The 20252-nt window shown below is 38.7% G+C and overlaps 1 protein-coding gene across 1 annotated transcript in view; it reads left to right on the plus strand.

The window, feature by feature from the left end:
* The window catches only part of SNCAIP (synuclein, alpha interacting protein), a 139657-nt gene extending 120617 nt beyond the window's left edge, over window positions 1–19040 (plus strand). Inside the window, exon 10 of the mRNA XM_006885995.1 lies at window positions 18468–19040. Within this exon, the coding sequence (XP_006886057.1) occupies window positions 18468–18473 (6 nt within the window). The 3' untranslated portion in view covers window positions 18474–19040. The remainder of the gene's footprint in view (window positions 1–18467) is intronic.
* Window positions 19041–20252: the final 1212 nt, after the last annotated feature.

The raw sequence follows: 20252 nt of genomic DNA on the forward strand, positions 1-20252 counted from the left end.
GATTACAATCATAAACCATAATAAAATTAAAATATTCAATGTGTTTACATAAATATCCTTACCCTTTCTCTTTTTACTTCTTAAATTTTTCTTATTGTTGTTGTTAAGTGCTGGCCAGTCACCTGCGACTCATAGCGACCCTATGCAGAATCTCCAGCACACCTATCTCCATGACCCCAGTCACTATGTCAATCCATCTCATCTAGGCTCTTCCTCTCTTGTCCTGTCCCTCCACCCTTGCAAGCATGATGTCCTTCTCCAAGGACCAGTCCCTCCTGCCCATGTGCCCAGTGAGCTTCAAAATCTTTGCCTCCAAGGAGCAATCTGGTTTCAGCCTCTCTAGGACAGACTTATTTGTTATCTTGGTAATCTATGGTATGTTCAATACTCTTCTCAAGCACCAAAATTCAAAAGCATCCATTCTTCTTGTGTCATGTTTAGTCATCCAGCTTTCTGATGCATAAGAAGTAATTGCAAAGACTATGACCTGGATGGGTGCACTTTAATATCTAGACTGACGCTGTTGATCTCCAGCACTCTAGAGAGGTCCCTAACAGCACATTTTCCTGATGTAATTTGTCTTTTGGTTTTCTGAGTGCTGGTGCCAACAGTGTTGATTGTGAAACCAAGCAAGTTGAAGTTATTAACAATCTCCATCTATTATGGTGCTGCAGTTGGCCCAGGTGTGAGAATGTTTGTTTTCTTCTTGTTGAGCATCAATCCATAATGGAAATTTCAGTCTTAGACTTTCTGCAGCAAGTGCTTCAGATCCTCTTCGGTTTCGGCAAGTAACACTGTCATCTGCATGTATTGTTGATTAATCTTTTTCCAATCCTGATGTCACATTCCTCCTCATAAAGTCCAACTTCTGTTCCCACTTATAGAATGACAAGGTATGGAGACATGGTTCATCCCTGACAACTTTATTTATTTTGAGCAATATTTTTGGTAGTGTTCCCTGTTCTGTTCTGAGGACTGCTTCCTGGTCTAAGTATACATTTCACATAAGCACAGCCAAGTGTTGTGGGATTCCCATTCTTCTCAGACTTAGCCATAGTTTGCTGTGATTCACTCAGTCAAATGCCTTTGCGTTGTCAGTGAAACACAGCTAGACCTTCATCTGGTACTATGTGCTTTCAGTCATGACCTGCTTGACATCGGCTATGATGTTCCTAGTGCCATTTCATTTTCTAACCCAGCTTGTTCTTTAGCTGTTTTCTGTCAATGTACTGTTCTAGTCCTTTTTTTATTATCTCTAGCAGGATTTTGCTTATGTGTGGTATTAATGATATTGTTTAATAATTTCCACACAATTTTGGATCATCTTTTTTTTTAAAATGAGAATAAATATAAGTCTCTTTTAGTCAGCTGGTCATGTAATTGTCCTCCAGATTTCTTGGTACAACATGATGAGCACGTCCAGGGCTACATTTGTTTGTTGAAATATATTAATTGGTATGCCTTCAATTCCTGGAGACTTTTTTAGGCCAATTCCTTTAGGGTAATTTGAACTTCCTCCTTCATCACCATTGCCTCTTGGTCATTTGTAGTTTCATGAAATTCTTCTGTGTCAGCCAATTCTTTTTGATACAGTGACTCTTTGTACTCCTTCTATCTTTTGAGGCTTCCTGTACCATTCAATAGTCTGCCCATAAAATTCCTAAGTATTCAAACTCAGGGCTTGGATTTGTTCTTCAGTACTTTCATCTTAAGAAATGCTGAGTAAATTCATCCCTTTTGATTTTCTAACTCAAGCTCTTTGCACATTTCACTATAATACTTGGCTTTGTCTTCCTGAAATGCCCTTTGAAATCTTCTGTTTAGCTCCTTAACTTTCTGATTTCTTCCAATTGTTTTGGCCTCTTGGTATTTTGCTGCAATATTCAGGGTCTCTTCTGGCATCAATCCTGGTCTTTTCTTCCTCCTATGCCTTTGTAATGACCTTTTGCATTCTTCATGGATGATATTCTTAATATCATCCCATAGCTCATCTGGTCTTCATTCTTAGTTTTCAAGCCCTCAGATTTTTCCCCGAGATGATTTAGTCAGGAACAAGAAGATCTTTTTAGCTGGTATCAAATCTGCTCCTGTTGATTGCAATATCATACACAGCATAGCTTAACAGGGCTTGGTCCTGCACCATTCTCATGGTATTCTCTAGTACATTGTTGAAATCACTATGTTTCTGAAGTGCAGTCCAGCTGCTCTGGGAAACTCTTCTAACACTATACTGAATAACACTTAGCTGTGAGCTAAAGGCTAGTTATCAGAAGTAATCCGACCTTTCTTTCTAGTCCATCTTGTCTGAGAGCTCTATTGAAAACTGTCTCTAATGGGTATGAGAAAAACCAGTGCTGTAGCATCCTAGCATTATATGCAAGTCACCAGAGTGTAATAAACTGATAGCTGAATGGTCAAGCCTAAAAACTCATTACTGTTGAGTTGGAATCAACTTATAGCTGATCCTTCAGAGATGTTTTAAAGGCTGGAAAACACATGGGGATTACCAATTTTTTTTTCCCCATCAAGTAGCTGGGGAGTTTAAAGTAGCCTTTTCATTACTCACGTAACTCTATGGACTAGCTTTGGCATGTCTTTCTGTTTAAAGTGGAAACTGTGGCCCTATCACACTAGAAAGGAGTCAGAGAGTTTCATAACTGACCTATACTCCAGACTCATAGCAGATATTTTTCTAATTCATTCGTGATCTTACAGTTGAGAGCATGACCTGATTAAATGGAGTGATTCTGGCTCTTTCTAGGGATATAAAGATTCCTCTGGGAAATTAAGACTAGAGTTGGAATGTGAGCCAAAAACACCTAATTTATTTTACTATCTGTTTGAGTCTATCTGTGCAATCCCACCAAAGAAGAAAAGAAACTCAAGTCTATTTATGAGTGATCCTTTCTAATCTTGACCCAAGCAGTTACTTGTAGACCGAATGGTAGGCACCTAACTTTGGAGAGTGACAGGCCATCTTTTGGGTCGGAGTTAGCGCCATACTGTAGAGTCACTAGATGGCACTCTGAGTAGCAGTTAGGGAAAAATGGAGAAAATAGGCACCATTGCCAGGGATACTCTTCAATCTCATTTTAGTTCCTGAGAAATTTATTTTTCTATTAAGGAAAAAAAAACCCAAACAAACCATAGCTGTTAAGTTGACCTCAATTCATAGCAACGCTTTTGGAAAAACTAGGGCCAATGAATGTAACATTTTAAAGAATGTCAGCTCTGTCCTGGAGTTCTGTTTGCTGTTTATTTTTCTAAATTGGCAACAGCTTGAAAGCAAAGAAACTAAATTTTTTTCAATGCCCTTTAAAATTAGATTTAGCTCTATTACCTTCAGCAACCTTCCCAATGTGTTTAAACTGTAGAGGATGATTTTGTTTATTTCAAGTAGATTTATCTTTAAAAAAAAAAAAAAATAGGACGAGTTGTTACTACAATCCCAAGGAAGTGTTTGCAGTTACTTATCTTTAAATACCAAAGAAATAAGTCATTTCCCACAGTTTCAGTGTATCTTGGATCTGTAACACATTACGTGAGCATTGATCACAATTACACATAGAATTAACCTCTGGTCACTACAATTCACACCCTCTTTGACCACATGGGACCATTGCCTAGGGAATTGTTTTTGTTCTTGTTAGGTGCCCGCAGGGCAAGTATGACTCACCCTATCCTATCCTGTGCCACCATCATCTTTGATTGACTTGAACCCTTTGCTACAGACACTGTGTCAGTCTTGCTGAGGATCTTCCTCTCTTTAACAGACCCTCTATTTTTTCTAAGCAGGATGTACTTTTCCAAAGAATAGCCTCTCCTAGCCAAAAGTGTGAGAGATGAAAGTTTACCATCCTTACCTCCAAGGAGGGTTGCCTGTTCTCTGGCATATGTTTGTTATTTTTACAGTCCGTGTGATACTCAGTACTTTCCTCCAATATGACACCTCAAAGGCATTAATTCCTTTTTTTGTTATGCATATGCATTGTCCAGGTCTCAGATGCATACCAAGTGATGGAAAACTTCATAGCCTGAATCAGGCACACTTTTATCTTCACACTGACATCATTGCTCTTCAGTAATCTGGAGAGGTTTCAGACAGCAGATTTTCCCAACGCAGTATGTTCCCTGATATCCTGATTGGTTGAACCAAATATATTGATTGTATACTAAGTAAGATGACAGTCATTCGTAATTTCAATCTTTTCTCCATCCATCATGATGTTGCCTATTGGTTCAGTAGTGAGAATTTTTTTTCTTCATGTTTAGATAAAATCCATATTGAAAATTGTGTTTCAAGCTCTCGCTTTCAGCAAGCAAGATTGTATCGTTTGATAATGGAGGTTTTCATATGTCTCTTTCTAACTTTGATGCCACAGTCTTCATAAAGTCCATCCTTTTGAATGATTTTCTCAGCATACAAACTGAGTAAGTCTGGAGAAAGGATACAACCCTAACACACGCTTTCCTAATTTTAAGTGATGCCATGTTCCCTTGCTCCATTCAAACAACAGCTTCTTGATTTAGGAATAGATTTCATATGAGCATAATTAAATGTTCTGAGATTCCCATTCTTCAAATGTTAGATATAATTTGCTGTGATCCACACAATCAAATGCCTTTACATAGTCAATAAAGCACAAATAGACATTCTACTGGTATTCTCTGTTTTCAGACATGATCCATCCCTGATGTCATCCCTCTTTTAAACCCACCTTGAACTTCTGGCAATTCTTTGTCTATTTACTATTCTAACTCTTTCTGAATTATTTTCAACAATATTTTGTCTGTATGCGTCAATAATTTCCACATTCTGTTGAATCACCTTTCTTGTGAATAGGAACAAAAACACCTCTTCCAGTGAGTCAGCCAGATACCTATCCTCCAAACTTTCTGTCAGACACTGGCGAGCACTTCCAAAGTTGCATCTGTTAGTTGAAACATGTCAGTTGGTAGCCCATCAATTCTGGCACCTCTCCCCCATCCCCAATGTCTTCAATGCAGCTGAACTTGTTTTAACAGTGGTTCTTATTCATATGGTGGTGGTTATTGTTGTTGTTGTTGTTATTTTTGTTAAGTGCCATTGAGTTGTGGACAACTCATAGTGACCCTATGAATAAAATAGCTGAACTCTTGTATAACTTTTATCATTTCTCCAAGTTCATAGAGTTTCCAGAGGTAAGCTATTTTGGAAGTGGGTGCCACTCTTGCTTCCAAGCTTGTTTTAGTCAGGGAGCTCCACCAAACACTGTCCACCAAGGGCAACCATTATCGCATTTGACACATCAGTAACACAGTGTTCAGCATCACAACAACCTCAAGTTACCTCTGTACAGAAAATGGACAGACAGGTGCTATACAACTTAGATGAATGTTTGTATTCATATGGTACTGCTTTAAATTTTTAGTGTTTACCAGTTCTTTTGGATACAGTGATTCTGTGTAGTCCTTCGGTCTTCTTTTAATCCTTCCTTTATTATTCAAGATTTTACTCATCACATTCATCAGTATTTCAACAGAAGGCTTGAATTTGTTTTTCAGTTCTTTAGCTTAAGAAATCTCAAGTAATTTCTTCTATTTTTGTTTTGTGACTCCATCTCTTTGCACATTTTGTTATAACACGTTGTCCTTCTTGAGTTGTCCTTTGAAATATTCTACTCAGCTCTTTGACTTCAGCATATCTCCCTTTATTTTGACTTGAGATATTAGCATCTGGTAGCCACTAATCACAGCTTCTTAGAAGCAAGGATGTTTTTAAGTCTTACACACTTTGGAGATATTATTAGGAAGGGAAGTCCTTGTATATGGATATAATGCTTGTAAAACTCAGCAAAGGAGATGAAGACCCTCAATTATACAATTGACATAGTGACTGCAGAGCACAGCAAAAATTGTAAAGATAGGATAAGCTTGATTCTGTTTTACATATGGTCACTGTGAACCTACAACACCAATGTGAAACATACCTCTCAGAACATTCAGTTATATGAGTCCAGGATGGCAATGTTTGCTAAATATAAGATACAGAAGGTAAGAACATTAGAAGATGGGACTGTGAACTCACTTTAGAAGTAGGGATTACAACCAGTGTCACAAAACAATCTATATATAAATAATGGAAAACGTATTAGTCTTATAAACTTTCCCTTAAACAACAATAATTTAAAAAAAAAAAAAGAAGAAAGGAAGTACCAATAAGAACTTTACAGGTTAAAGTCAACAGATAGCAAAGCTGTATAAATTTCTTAGCCATAGCCAAAGGCAGTGAAACAGAGTCTGAGTTCAGACCTAGAAAAGACTGGTGTAATGAAGCCTCCATGTTCTTTTGTGCAGGTCTAGTAAACCAGGAGATGACTACGTGGAATTCATGACCACACAATACCCTTGCTGCAGGAGGGTACAAAGGGAAGACTTTCCTTGGAAACCAAAATCAGCATGCCAGAAATAGAGAACAAACAAGTCAGTCTGACCTGGAAAATGTACAGCAGGGGTGCTTCTTAGAGACAAGGATGGTGAGACTGCCTCACCTATTTTGGGCATGTTGTCAGGAGAGACCAGACCCTGGAAAAGAATATCATGTTTGCAAAAATGGAGACTCGGCAAGGAAGAGAAAGACCCTCCAGGAGATAGTTGACATAGGAACTACAACAGAGGGCTTAAGGACAACAGAGATTGTGAAAATAGCACAGGATAGAGCAGGGGTTTGATGTGTTGTACATAAACTGCTGTGAGTCAGAATCTACCCAACAGCATTCAACAACAAATCTTATAAAGTCCATAAGAGAACTTAGCAAACAGTTACACAATTCACGCACCTCTTACCCACCTTTCCTTACTCCAAATGATGTCGTTTACATCAATGTAACTCTAAAAGAACTCCTTTCCTTTAAGCGTATTCCCACTCATAGAGCCCCTGGAACACAAAGTAGACTTGTATGCAGCAAAGCTTTCCAAGAGTCATTTTTTGTCATTTATGTAGAATCAGACCACATCTTTCTCCTGTGTAGCCGTTGGTAGGCTTGAACATCAAATGTTTGGTTAGAATCAGAACGCTTAACCGCTGCACCACCAAGACTTCTTTGTTCGGCTCTTTAGTGTCATGTGGGCACCACGTGTCTGCCTCCACTAGGGACATCCTTACACATTAAAAGTGTTAAAAGTCTGTCACCTCTTTTGAGGCTGGATTTTTAGATCACAGGACAGTTGAGATTTAAAATTCTGAGCAGTAGCTTTTCCCCAGAGGCATTTCTTCTCTCTAAGTAATTTTCTTTGCTTCTCTTTTTGGACTCTTGATGAAGATTGTGAGAGCTGAGTTCAAAAGGCTTTCCTTTCCCTCACCAGGAGCAGTGCAAACTTAAAACCATCAGGAACACCATATCCCTGAATTGCCTTATTGTTTATTTAAGCAACTCTAGGTCTGAGCTATTATACATTTGGTATTGTCAAAATGAACTTTGGTCTCTATTCAAAGTCAGAGAAAATACAAAGTTTAGAGGGTACTTTTGCTATAAGTCTGCCTTCACTTCTCACAACATCAGAAGTTATTCAGGGTGTTATCAAAGCCACTATCAGATTTGATAATTTACTTGAAAGACATAGAACTCATTGAAGGTTACTATAGTCACCAAAAAGTCAAACCAAACTCACAACCATTAAGTCAGTCCCAACACAGATTCTTGCTGGGTTTGTGAGGATGTAAATCTTAAGGAGACGACTCTGCCAATCTTTCTCCCATGGAGTCACTAGTGGACTCAAACCACGAGAGACATAACGTCCTTTTGGTTAGCAATGCAACATTCCATTGACAATATAGTACTAGAGCTCCTTATTATATTCATAGTTGTAACGAACTACAAGGAAAGCCTACAGATCAAGATCAGACAAAAGTGATAAATAAAGCAGAATTTGGGAGAGTCCCCACTCCAAACAATCTGTTGTCCTCTTTCATGGATTTAGGATGTGTTACCCTAAATGTTTGAAAATAAAGACAGTATTGCCAAATAGGAAAACTCATCTGAGCTTATATGTCCAGAATTGTTTTTGTTATTGTTGTTGTTGTTATTGTTGTTGTTGTTGTTATTGTTGTTATGTGCCGTCGAGTCGCTTGTGACTCATAGCGACCCTATGTACAACAGCCCTAAACTCTGCTCTGTCCCGTGCCAATCGCACTGTCTCTGACACTCCCATCCCGATTACCCCAGTCACTATATCAGTCCACCTCATAGAGGGCCTTCCCCTCCTGCACCGTCCTTCCGCCCTCCCAAGCATGATGTCCTTCTCCAAGGACTGGTTTCTCCTTACAACATGTCCAAAGTATGTTAGATGGAGCCTCAGAATCCTTGCCTCCAAGGAGCCACCTGGTTTAACCCTTTCCAGGATGAATCTGTTTGTTTTCCTAGCAGTCCATGGTGCTCTCAATACTTTTCTCCAGCACCACAGCTCAAAGGCATCAGTTCTCCTTCTATCCTCCCTAGTCATTGTCCAACTCTCTGATGTATAACAAGTGGTTGCAAAGACCATGGCCTGTATCAGATGCACTTTAGTCTCCAGAGAGACATCATTGCTCTTCAGTTCTTTGGAGAGGTCCCTAACAGCAGACTTTCCCATGGCAATGCGCCTTTTAATTTCCTGGTTTCTGGTGCCTAGAGTGTTGACTGTGGAGCAAAGCAAACTAAAGCTGTGTACAATCTCAATCTCTTCACCATCCATCCTGATGCTGCCAATTGGTCCAGTGGTGAGAATCTTTGTCTTCTTGACATTGAGCCTCAATCCATATTGTAGGCTGCAGTCCTTGACCCTCTGTAGGAGGCGCTTCAGGTCCTCCTCAGTTTCAGCAAGCAGGGTGTGTCATCTGCATAACGCAGATTGTTGATAGATCGTCCATCAATCTTGACCCCACATTTCTCCTCATAGAGCCCAGTCTCCCAGATAGTCTGTTCTGCATACAGGTTGAAAAGGTATTGAGACTTAATTTTTAGCCATAGTGATTCATTGTCCATATGGTTGAAATCAGTCTGCATGTTAGCTGATGTGATCTGACATCCTTACACTAAACCAACATGATTGGTCTTTCTGGCCTCTTCAAACTCCATCCTAGGGTGTGGCCTGCCACCTGAGGTCCAGTGTACCCAGATGCACTCTTAACAGAGACACTTCTAACAGGTATCACACAGATTACCTCCCACCCTCCCAGAAATAGAGGACAAAGGCCAGAGCTCCCTGTGTGCAAGGCCCCATTCTTTACTGCACAATAGTTGCTTTTAGGGGCAGCATTATCAATGTCAATTAAAAGAAAATTCAATAAATCATGGTAAAGGCCATAAAAGGTATAAGAACTTCATAAAAACAGTAGACCTCAATGGAGTACTCACACCTGTCATGTGGTAAAGATTTTATAACTATCCAGAGATGAAGAGAGATAGAGAGGGGACAGAGGAGAAGGAGATAAGAAAACATGATGAATTACTGAATTAATAAGAATATATAATTCAGAGATTTTTTTATTGTAAGTTTGCCTACTGTATCAAGCCTCAAGTTGCAGTACGTTGAGATGCTATGGGCAAAACCTTGAAAGATCCAGGCAACATTGAAAGAAGACAGAGGAAATGTACAGAATCACTGTACCAAAAAAGAATTGACCAAAACTGAAATATTTCAGGAAAAACCATATGAAAAAAGCCAATGGAAATGAAGGAAGAAGTTCAAGTTGCAATGAAAAGCATTGGCAAAAAAATAAGGCCCCGGGAATCAGCTGGGACACAAATTGACATGTTTCACATGACTAATACAGTTCTGAATGTGCCCATCAGTCTATGCCAGGATATTTGAAGGACAGCTGCCTGGCTGACTGACTGGAAGGGCTCCATATTTGTTCCCATTTCCAAGAAAAGTGACCCAACAGAATGTGGGAATTACCGAACAATGTCATATGCAAGCAAAATACTGCTAACAATCATTCAAAAACAGCTAGAGTAGTGCAAAATACTTCCAGAAGTTCAAGCTGGATTGATGTCTGTGATGTCATTACTCATGTTAGATAGATTCTGGCTTATCGCAAAGAATACCAGAAGAGGGTCTGTTTGTGCTCTATTGACTATGCAAAGACAATTAATTGTGTGGTCCATAACATTGTCACTAATACTGAGAAGAATGGGAATTCCGGAATACTTAACTGTGCTCATATGAAACCTAGACCTAGTTGTGCCAACAGAGCAAGTGTACACTACATGGTTTAAGATTAAGAAAGGTGTGCATCACGGTTGTATCCTTTCTCCATTCCTATTTAACCTGTGTGCTGAGCAAATTATTCAAGGAGCAGGACTCTGAAGAAGAATATGATCGAAGAAAGACTGATCAATAACCCTTGATATGCATATGACAACCTTGCTTGCTCAGAGCAAAGAGGATTAGAAACACTTGTGGCAGAAGATCAAGCACTGCAGCCTTTAGTATGAATTGCATATCAATGTCAAGAAAACAAAAATTCCCATCACCAGACCAATAGACAACATCACGATATAGAAAAGATTGAAACTGTCAACGACTTTATCTTATGTGGATCTACAATCAGTATACTTAATTGGTACAGTCAGAAGATCAGGAGATACATTGCACTGGGAAAGTCTTTAGTCAGGGACTTCTGTCAATTATTGAGGGGCAATAATGTTAGTTTGAGGACTACGGTGTGCCTGATTCAGACCATGGTATTTTCAGTTACTTTCTAAGCTGCTGAGAGCTGGACATTGTGTAAGAATGATAGAGGAATTGATTGCTTTGAGCTGTGGTGCTGGAGAGAAGTACTAAAGATCCCATTCCCATGGACTGAAATGGTAAGAATCTAGTGTGAAAAACAATGTATTCTAATTTTGTAAATAAAATATCCCATAGATTACCAAAAGAATATACAGATATGTCTAGGAGAAGGCGCAGCCAGAGTGCTCCTTGGAATCAAAGATGATGAAAGTTCCTATCACATACTTTGATTACGTTGCTAGGAGAGGCTTGGAGAAGGACATCATGCTTGGGAAGTTGGAGGGACAGCAACAGAGAGGACCTCAACCAAGTGGATTGGCAAAGTGACTTTAGCTATGGGCTCAAGTGTGTCAGAGGTTATGAGGAAGGCACAGGATAGGACAGGGTTCAGATATGTTGTAAATAGACTTGCTATGAGTCATACTTGACAGCACCTAGCAACAACTACAACTACTGATTTTCATACTATGACCTAGAATTTCATATTTTAGTCAATGAGATTTCTAGATGTGTTCTCAGTAAGGTTGAGGAGGAGATCTGTAAAGAAGAACGTTTTCCCGACTTTGGCTACCAGTGGAAATGGTGAGTGTGCCTGTGAGCCATTTTAGGATAATCTTGTGAGTTGGTGTTTGGTGCTCATGGACTATGGAAATATGGTATCTATGCCCAATCTATGAGTCAGCAAGTTAGAGTGCTTGAGAAACTGTTAATTAAATTTAAGCCTTTCCAATTTTGGTCAGTCAGAATGTGACTTTATGTCCAAAAATGAAATAGAGGAGCAGCAAATTATCTGAATAATTCATGCCAGAATTCCCAAACATGTTTGTTCTACTGAGTACTAGCGATTCAGGACTATGTAATTGAGGGGTTCAGAAAGACTCAAATTATTTTTATATTATTCAAATAAATGCCTCAAATTGGCAGTTTACCTGATGCAGAGGCATTCCTAATCATCATGAGCTGTGTCTTGCAGAAAGAAATGTTCTTTTTATTTGCTTTTTTAACCACATGTTAAAGCCACACCCGATATTAAACACTCTTTGTTAAACACAAATTATTCCCAGAAGACTCTAACCAATATTAATAGATTGAGACCTAACCATTCTTTTAAAATATTATTTGTGCTGTTTTATTTTTATCAAATTGAAGTAGGTAAATTTCCTATTAGAACTACTGTCATAACAAAAACTAGGTCTCCTTTGCTCCCAGCTTCTTCCTTTCCCTACCCCCACTACCCTGAAATGGCCACTTATTTTCTCCTTCAGACACTTTCTCTGGTGTTCTGTATTTCTAAGTAACATCCTCAAGTAGATTTTTAGTTCCAGATATTACTCCTGTTTACTATTTGGCATTCTATAATAACGATGAAAATAATACTAACAATTATAGAACATTTATAGCAAAGTATTTAATCTTCAGTGATCATATGCTAAGAGGGACCAAGTCTTTGGAGAAGGACATCATGCTTAGAAGGGTGGAGGGACAGCACAGAAGAGCAAGATGCCAGACAAGATGGATTGACCCAGTATCTGAGGTAATAGAGGTAGGTGCGTCAGAGACAAAATAGCTAAGAATAAGACAGGATTCAGAGCTGGTGTACATAGGATCACTGTGAATCACAGGCAACTCGATGGACCATAACAACAATAACATATTCAAATTTTGCTGTTTGGAAACTCAGACACAGCTATGTTCTGTGTCTTGCCCAAAGTTTCACATTACTTATGATACTAAATTATAGAGCCAAGATTTGAATGCAGGTAATCTTGTTCCAAAATTCACATTTCTAATATTGTTGTTGTTGATTGCCTTCAAGTCAAGCATAAGGCATAGTGACCCTATAAACAAAAGACCCAAAGCCCCTCTACAGCTATCAACATTTATCCAAGTTCATAGAGTTTCTGGAGGCATGTTATTTAGGAAGTAGATGACAACTCCGACTTCCAAACATTTCTAATAAGGAACTGGATTTATCTCTCTCAGTTTTAGCCCCTCCCCCAATACCTTGCCCCACAACACACACACAATTTTCTCTCATCTCCATATTCTCAGTTGTTGTTTTTATGTGCAGTAGAGTCGCCTGTAGACTACATGCATAACAGCCCTAAACCCTGCTCTATCCCATGTCAATCTTATTGTCTCTGATATATCTATCCCCATTACCCCAGTCACTGAATCAATCCACCTCATCGAAGATCTTCCTCTCCTGCGCTGTCCCTACACCCTCCCAAGCATGACATCCCCCTCCTTGCAACATGTCCAGAGTATGTCTGATGGAGCTTCAGAATCCTTGCCTCCAAGGAGCAGCCTGGATTCACCCTCTCCAGGATGAATCTGTTTGTTTTCTTAGCAGTCCATGGTATATTCAATACTCATCTTCAGCATCACAGCTCAAAGGCATCAACTCTCCTATCATCCCTAGCTTTCTGATTATTTTCTCAGTAGAGTTAAATAACTTTTTTAGTTTAAATCATTATTCTGTATTTACTATGATTATGCTTATTCATACTAACCACTGCTGACTCATGTTACATATTTTCTTTTTTTTTAATTTTATTTTATTAATTTTTTTGTATGTACCGTCAAAGCAGATCTGACTGGTGAAGGAGGAGATTGTCCCTCCTTCTCCAGCAGAGCATCTGGTATATTTTCTTATCTAATTGTTTTCTTGAGAAATAGTTATTTTGTTCCCTTAATTTCTACATTCTCAACTGAGTCTAGTAGTAATTTTCAATGTATTTAGACAAATCTAGTTTTTCTCTTTAATTTTGTTCACTTTCTTAAGCCCTAATCTCAAGTGTTTCTTTCTGGTGTTGCTACAGCTGTCGTCCTCAAATTTGTATACTCATTATTCTGTGAGTTCTTTTGGCTTTTTTCTTTAGACAAATAGGTCTTCCCTCCTAGGGAGGTGAATTGGTAGAAAAAGTATTGGGACCATACATACCTGTTAATATAATATAATATCCTCAGTTAACCCTTATAAAAAACTAGCAGTGGTTTGCCTAGGGAAATTCTAGAGGGAAATTATTTTTCTACAGAACGGTGAATTCATTTTGTCAGGTTTATGGGTTGTTTGTTTGTTTATTGCTTTCAAGGTATCCATTAAAATTCTCTATACAACTCTTGATTGCTAATCAATATTGTTTTATTCATCAATATCATTATTCTTGTGTACCATGGAGTGTGAACTGGCCCAAAATCTGCTGACCCTCTAGCATGTTTTCAGAAGCATTAAATCACACAGGAGGAGATTACCCATCTTTCTCCCAGGGAGAAGCTGGGGGATTCAAACCATGTATCTTGTTGATCAATATGGAAGGGTTTATTTGGGTGTTTATTTTCTTCATTAATTATATTGAATTATTCAGGAAGCATTATAGGAAGATGGAAGGAGTATGCAGCGTCACTGTACCAAAAAGAATTAGTTGACACAGAAGAATTTCAAAAAACAACATATGATCAAGAAGCAATGGTAATGAAGGAGGTACTTCAGTCTGGTCCGAAGGACTTGGCATAAAAACTAAAGCCCCAGGAACTTATGGAATACCAATTGACATATTTCAACAAACAAATGCTGCCCTGGATGTACCACAAGGTTGTGTCAAGAAATCTGGAGGGCAACCACTTGGCCTACTGACTGGAAGAGGTCAATATTTATTCCCATTCCAAAAATGGGAACAGAGTGTGAAAATTAACAAATAATATTCCTAATATAGTGTTGAGGACTTTCATTCATAGGATCACCTACAACTCGACGGCACTTAACAACAACAACATTCCTAATATGATAGCGCTAGCAAAATCCTGTTCAAGCTTATCCAGAAACTACTGGAACAGTACATCAAGAGAGAACTACCAGAAATACAAGCTGGGTTGAGAAAAGGTTGTGACACTGGAGACATTATTACCAAGGCCAGATAGATCTTGGCCGAAAGCAAAGAGTACCAGAAGAATGTCAACCTGAGTTTCATTGACTATGGATCACAAAAATTTGTGGCTAACCTTGAGGAAAATGGGAATCCTAGAACACTTGATTGTGTTCATGGGAAACCTATACTTGGACTAGGAAGCAGTCTTCAGAACAGAGCAAGGAAACACTGCATGGTTCAAAATCAGGAAAGGTGTGTGTCAGGGATGCATCCTGTCTCCAACCTTTTCAATTTATATGCAGAACAGAACATTTAGAGGCTGGACTTTTTAAGGAGGAGTGTGGCATCAGGATTAGTGGTAGATTCATCAACAACCTCTGTTTTGCAGATGACACAGCCCTGCTTGCTGATACTGAAGAAGACCTGAAGTGCTTGCTGGAGAAGGTCAAGGACTGTAGTCTTCAACATGGATTGAAGCTCAACATTAAGAATACAAAGTTTCTCACCACTGGGATTATTGGCAGCACCATGATAGATGGAAAAGAGCTTGAGGTTGTTAACAATTACAGTTTGCTTGGCTCTACAATCAACACTCTTGGCACCAACAGTCAGGATACCAAAAGACTAATTGGGAAAATCTGCTGTCAGGGACCTCTTCAGAGTACTGAAATGCAGTGATGTCAGTCTAGAGACTAAGGTGCGCCTAATCTAAGCCATGGTCTTTTCAATACTTGCTATGCATCAGAGAGCTGAACAATGACTAAGAATTACAGGAGAAGAATTGATGCCTTTGAGTTATGGTGCTGGAAAAGAATCTTGAACATACCATGGACACCCAAAGAAACAAATAAGTCTGTCTTGGAGAGGGTGAAACCAAGCTCTGCCTCAATTACTTTGGGCACGTGGCAGACAGGGACTAATCCCTGGAAAGGACATCATGTTTCCAAGGATGAAAGAATGGTTCAGGAGAGGAAGACCCCAAATGAGATGGATTGATAGAGTAACTGGTACAATGGGGATTAGTGTGTCAGAATCAGTGAGACTGGCTTATGAAAGGGCAGGTTTCAGAGCTGCTGTACATAGGTTCACTGTGGGTCACAGGTGACTCAACAGTACATAACAACAACAAAAATTTTGATGTAGGCTAGTTTTCAATCATAGGATGTGAACACTCCATGAATTTTTTCAGTTTGAAGACCTATGTGCTTTTAATCCTTGGAAATGTTTTTTGTTTTTTGTTTTTTTTTTTTAATCCTTGGAAATGTTTTTGATACAATTTTTTAGAAAAATTTTTACTTGTCAATTTTTCTGTTCATTATATAGAAATCCTGATTTTTTTTCTGATATAACTATTAATTTCTTGTAGAACATCATGGGAATTTCTTTTTCCTTTGTTCATTTTTCTCACAATATATATTGATGTATTTATGTACTTTCAAGTCAATTATGACTAATAGCAACCCTATGAACAAAGGCTTTGAATCTTGTCCTGTCCTAAGCCAATCTCACCACTTTCAACACACCTGCCGCAATTGTCACAGACATTGTGTTAATCCATCTCATCCAGGGTCTTTCTCTCCTAAGCTGTCCCTCTACCCTTCTAAGCATGAGGTCCTTATCCAAAGACTGGTCCCTCCTTAGAGCATGTCCAGAGTATGTGAGACAGCTTCAAAATCCTTGCCTCCAAAGAGCAACATGGTTCCACCTTCTCAAGGACAGACCTGTTACATTATAAATAGAACTATAGTTATTTAAATTTTTACTGTCAAAAGCAAAGATGTGTATTTTGACCTTTCTTTTTTAAAGCATAGTTTCATCTCTTGCTTTGTAAAATTATTTAATGTTATTTTTATCTTTAGTACAAATATAATTTGGTCATTCCTTTATTTGGACTGTTTATGTCAATGTATGGATATGAATACCCTTATTTCTTAATTTTTATTAATGTTCTGTTTTTCTTATTGATTTCTAATAACTATGTTATGAATATTATATTTGTAAGCCTTTTTTTTTTTTTGCTGGGATCAGTCAGTTCCTCAAGTTCCAGGAGCTCCTGTCTGTCCATAGTCCTATAAACCTAATTGGCTAGAAATCTGAAACTCAAACAGACAGGCTGGAGATGACATGAGACAGGAGGTCTGTAGGGATGTTTTATTTAATCCCATAGCCCTTACCTTCCTCTTCAGTACAATCCAGAGTCTCTCAGGCTCACTCCTTAGAGAAAATATCCTCAGTCTTCTACTAGATAGTAGAGTCCATCACCTGGTTGCATTGGTCAGAGAAGTAATCTGGAATAGACATTGTTATTTACAAAGTTTTTTCAAATAATTTTTCTTTTTAGCACCCACAGAATACCTCTGTTAGTGGCAAAAGTATATGGTACTTATTTAAATGTCTTACAGTGTATATCATTCTGTTGGATTCCCTGACAGTAACTAGACTTAGATTTCTGGTTTTCTGCCCTGTTAAATCAGTTCCATATATCCTTCCACCTTCCAGTTTCTGAAATAGTGTTTTATCTATTATTAGGGGAACACTGCATGGTTTAAAATTGAGAAGGAAGCATGTCAGAATTGTAGTCTCTCTCCATACCTATTCAACCTGTGTGCTGAGCAAAGTATTCAGAAAGCTGTACTCTATGAAGAGAGGTGTGATATCAGGATTGGAAGGAAACTCAACAATAACCTGCATTATGCAGATGACACAATCTTGCTTGCTGAAAGTAAGGAGGACTTAAAGCACTTGTTGCAGAAGATCAAGGACTGCAGCCCTTGGTATGGATTGCATCTCAATGTCAAGAAACCAAAGATTCTTACCACTAGACCAATAGGCAACATCATGATGGATGAAGAGGAGATTGAAACTGTCAATAGCTTTGTTGTTTTTAGATCCACAATTAACACTCTTGAGACCAGTAGTCAAGAAATAAAGACACTCATTGGACTGGGGAAATCAGCCGTTAGTGACCTCTCCAAATTATTGAGGAGTAATGATGTCAGTTTGTCTTTGTTTCAGGCCATATTTTCTATCACTTGCTCTGCATCTGAGAGCTGGAAAATGAATAAGGATGACAGAAAAAGAATTGATGCCTTTTAGCTGTGACAGTCAGAGAACAAACAAATATGTCTTGGAGAAGGTGCAGGCAGAGTGCTCTTTGGAGTCAAGAATGATGAGCTTCACCTCACATACTTTGGGCATGTTATTAGGGAGGACTGTTCCTTGGACATGAATCTGGGAAGGGTAGGGGGTTGGCAAAGGGGAGGAAGCCTCTCAACCAGATGTATCAAGACATTGTATAAGTATGGCACAGGATAGAACCGGGTTCAGATCTTTCATTCATAGGGTTGCTATGAGTCATACTCAACTCGACAGTACCTAACAACAACAGCACCAACATTTCATTTATTCATGTAGGTTTATGATTTGTAATTTTCAAAGAAAAGAGTGATAAAAGCATACATTCAATCCATCATGATTAACTTGAAGTCCCTAAATATGTCATACTTCCCCTTGACCAGCAGTACTATATTTTCTGTCTTGTTGGACTCTGATAAAACTTTTAATGGTAGAATGCCTGAATTTTAAACCATAAGATGGAGAAATTTCTTCCAGACTCTAACAGAAAAAAAAATACTCAGTAACTATGTATTATTATATGTCAATTGCTTTTATTGTTTAAAAAGTGGTTTATATGAGAAGAAAATAATTTGCCTGTTGGAATAATGTGTACTTCAGTGTGGTTTGTGTGAGGATAATTTCCATTTTTGATGGGCTGTCTAGTGGCCTTGTCCTGTAACTTGACCAGAGTTTGATCTAATTTTGGCCTTGTGGTTTCTCTTCTAGGCATAATGACATCAATAGAAAATGAAGAAATCTTACAGTGTAAAGCATATTGCTGAACCAGAATCAGAAGAACTCTTTTTGTAAATCCCTTTTTTATTATTTCTCACTGCTGCTCTTTGGACACCAGCGGATATTTCCAGGACTACACCTTGAGGAACTGGAACCATGGCAACAAATCCTCTCACCAGCAGAAGAATGGACTATCAGAATGCCTTAAATTTATACTTTTAGACATTATATATTAAGAAACACGTTTTGGGTAATATCTGAATATAACTTGTTTTAAAGGAGATACTGTTTAAAGGCATGATTGGATAAATGTATGGTTTTTAAGGTTGCATTGATTCATCTGACTCACATGACATTCACAAGCCACTGACACCGTCTTGTATTCCATCAGTTGCATGAGTATTTGCTAATGCTGGTTGAACTTCTCTCTCCCCATTATGTGGGCAATTTTGGCTCAGATCCCCAGTGAACACAGGTCAGTGATATCGTGTTTTTTCAAGAGTGTTTTTTTTCCTGTCATTTCTACTTTTTTGTATAAAGGAAATAAAACAGTGTTAACAGCCACCTAGAATCTTGGGGCATCTGCTTTCTAATGTACTTTTGGTATTCTGATTTATAAGGGACTTAAGAGTATTTTGATTCCTGATATTGATTTTGAGAACAAACTGCCCAGTTTAGCTATTTCCCCAAAGGGGTCAAATAAAACATTCTCGTTTTCATTTAGTACTAAAGAACCAGACAAGTATATACAGTAAGTCAATTCTTTCTGCCTTCTCAAATTACCACAATGTCATGGGAAAATACGGATGACAACTAGGGATCTAGCCCCTTTTTGGTTCACTTTTTTATGCCTTTCACGTATTATGAGGCTTGTCTAATTCTTTCCGGAGACACTATGGAGCCTAAATTCATAACAGTTCTGATGTTGATGCAGCTCTATCAATTGGTGTTGAACAATGAGTTCCTAAAATTTTTGTCCAATCATCAAAAACTATATTTCTGTAGAAACTTCAAGAGTTTCATTTTCAAAGTGTTGGCTCAGCCTGCAAGAGATCTGCCAAGTTTTAGTTTGAAAGTAGAATATATATTTTACCAGTAGGAGGGAGCATGGTATACTATTAACAGTCACTAGCAGTGTTACAGGCTTCAAAAGTGGACTATTCTATATCATTGTGGGCAAACAAACCAAGGACTAAATTAAGAGGTGATCATGCATAGGCGAATTCTCTGACAAACCTAGGCTTGACGTGATACAATAAAGTGATGGAGTTGTGCTTCTTACCAAAGGCAATTGATTAGAATCTACCAGCTGCTCCATGGGAGAAAGTCTTGTGTGAACTATATTGCTGTTGTTGTTATGTGCCGTCGAGTCGCTTGTGACTCCTAGTGACCCTATGTACAAGAGCCCTAAACTCCGCTCTCTCCCATCTCTGACACACCCATCCTGATTACACCAGTCACTGAATCAGCCCACGTCATAGAGAGCCTTCCCTTCTTGAGCTCTCCCTCCACTCTACCAAGCATGATGTCCCTCTCCAAGGACCGGTCCCTCCTTACAACATGTCCAAAGTATGTTAGATGAAGCCTCAGAATCCTTGCCTCCAAGGAGCTACCCGGTTTAACCCTTCCCAGGATGAATCTGCTTGTTTTCCTAGCAGTTCATGGTACTCTCAATACTCTTCTCCAGCACCACAGCTCAAAGGCATCAATTCTCCTTCTGTCCTCCCTAGTCATTGGCCAACTCTCTGATGCATAACAAGTGTGAACACTAGCCTC

Source organism: Elephantulus edwardii, unplaced genomic scaffold (genome assembly GCF_000299155.1).
Source record: "Elephantulus edwardii isolate Elephantulus edwardi_28Jun2011 unplaced genomic scaffold, EleEdw1.0 scaffold00046, whole genome shotgun sequence".
NCBI classification, from domain to species: domain Eukaryota; kingdom Metazoa; phylum Chordata; class Mammalia; order Macroscelidea; family Macroscelididae; genus Elephantulus; species Elephantulus edwardii.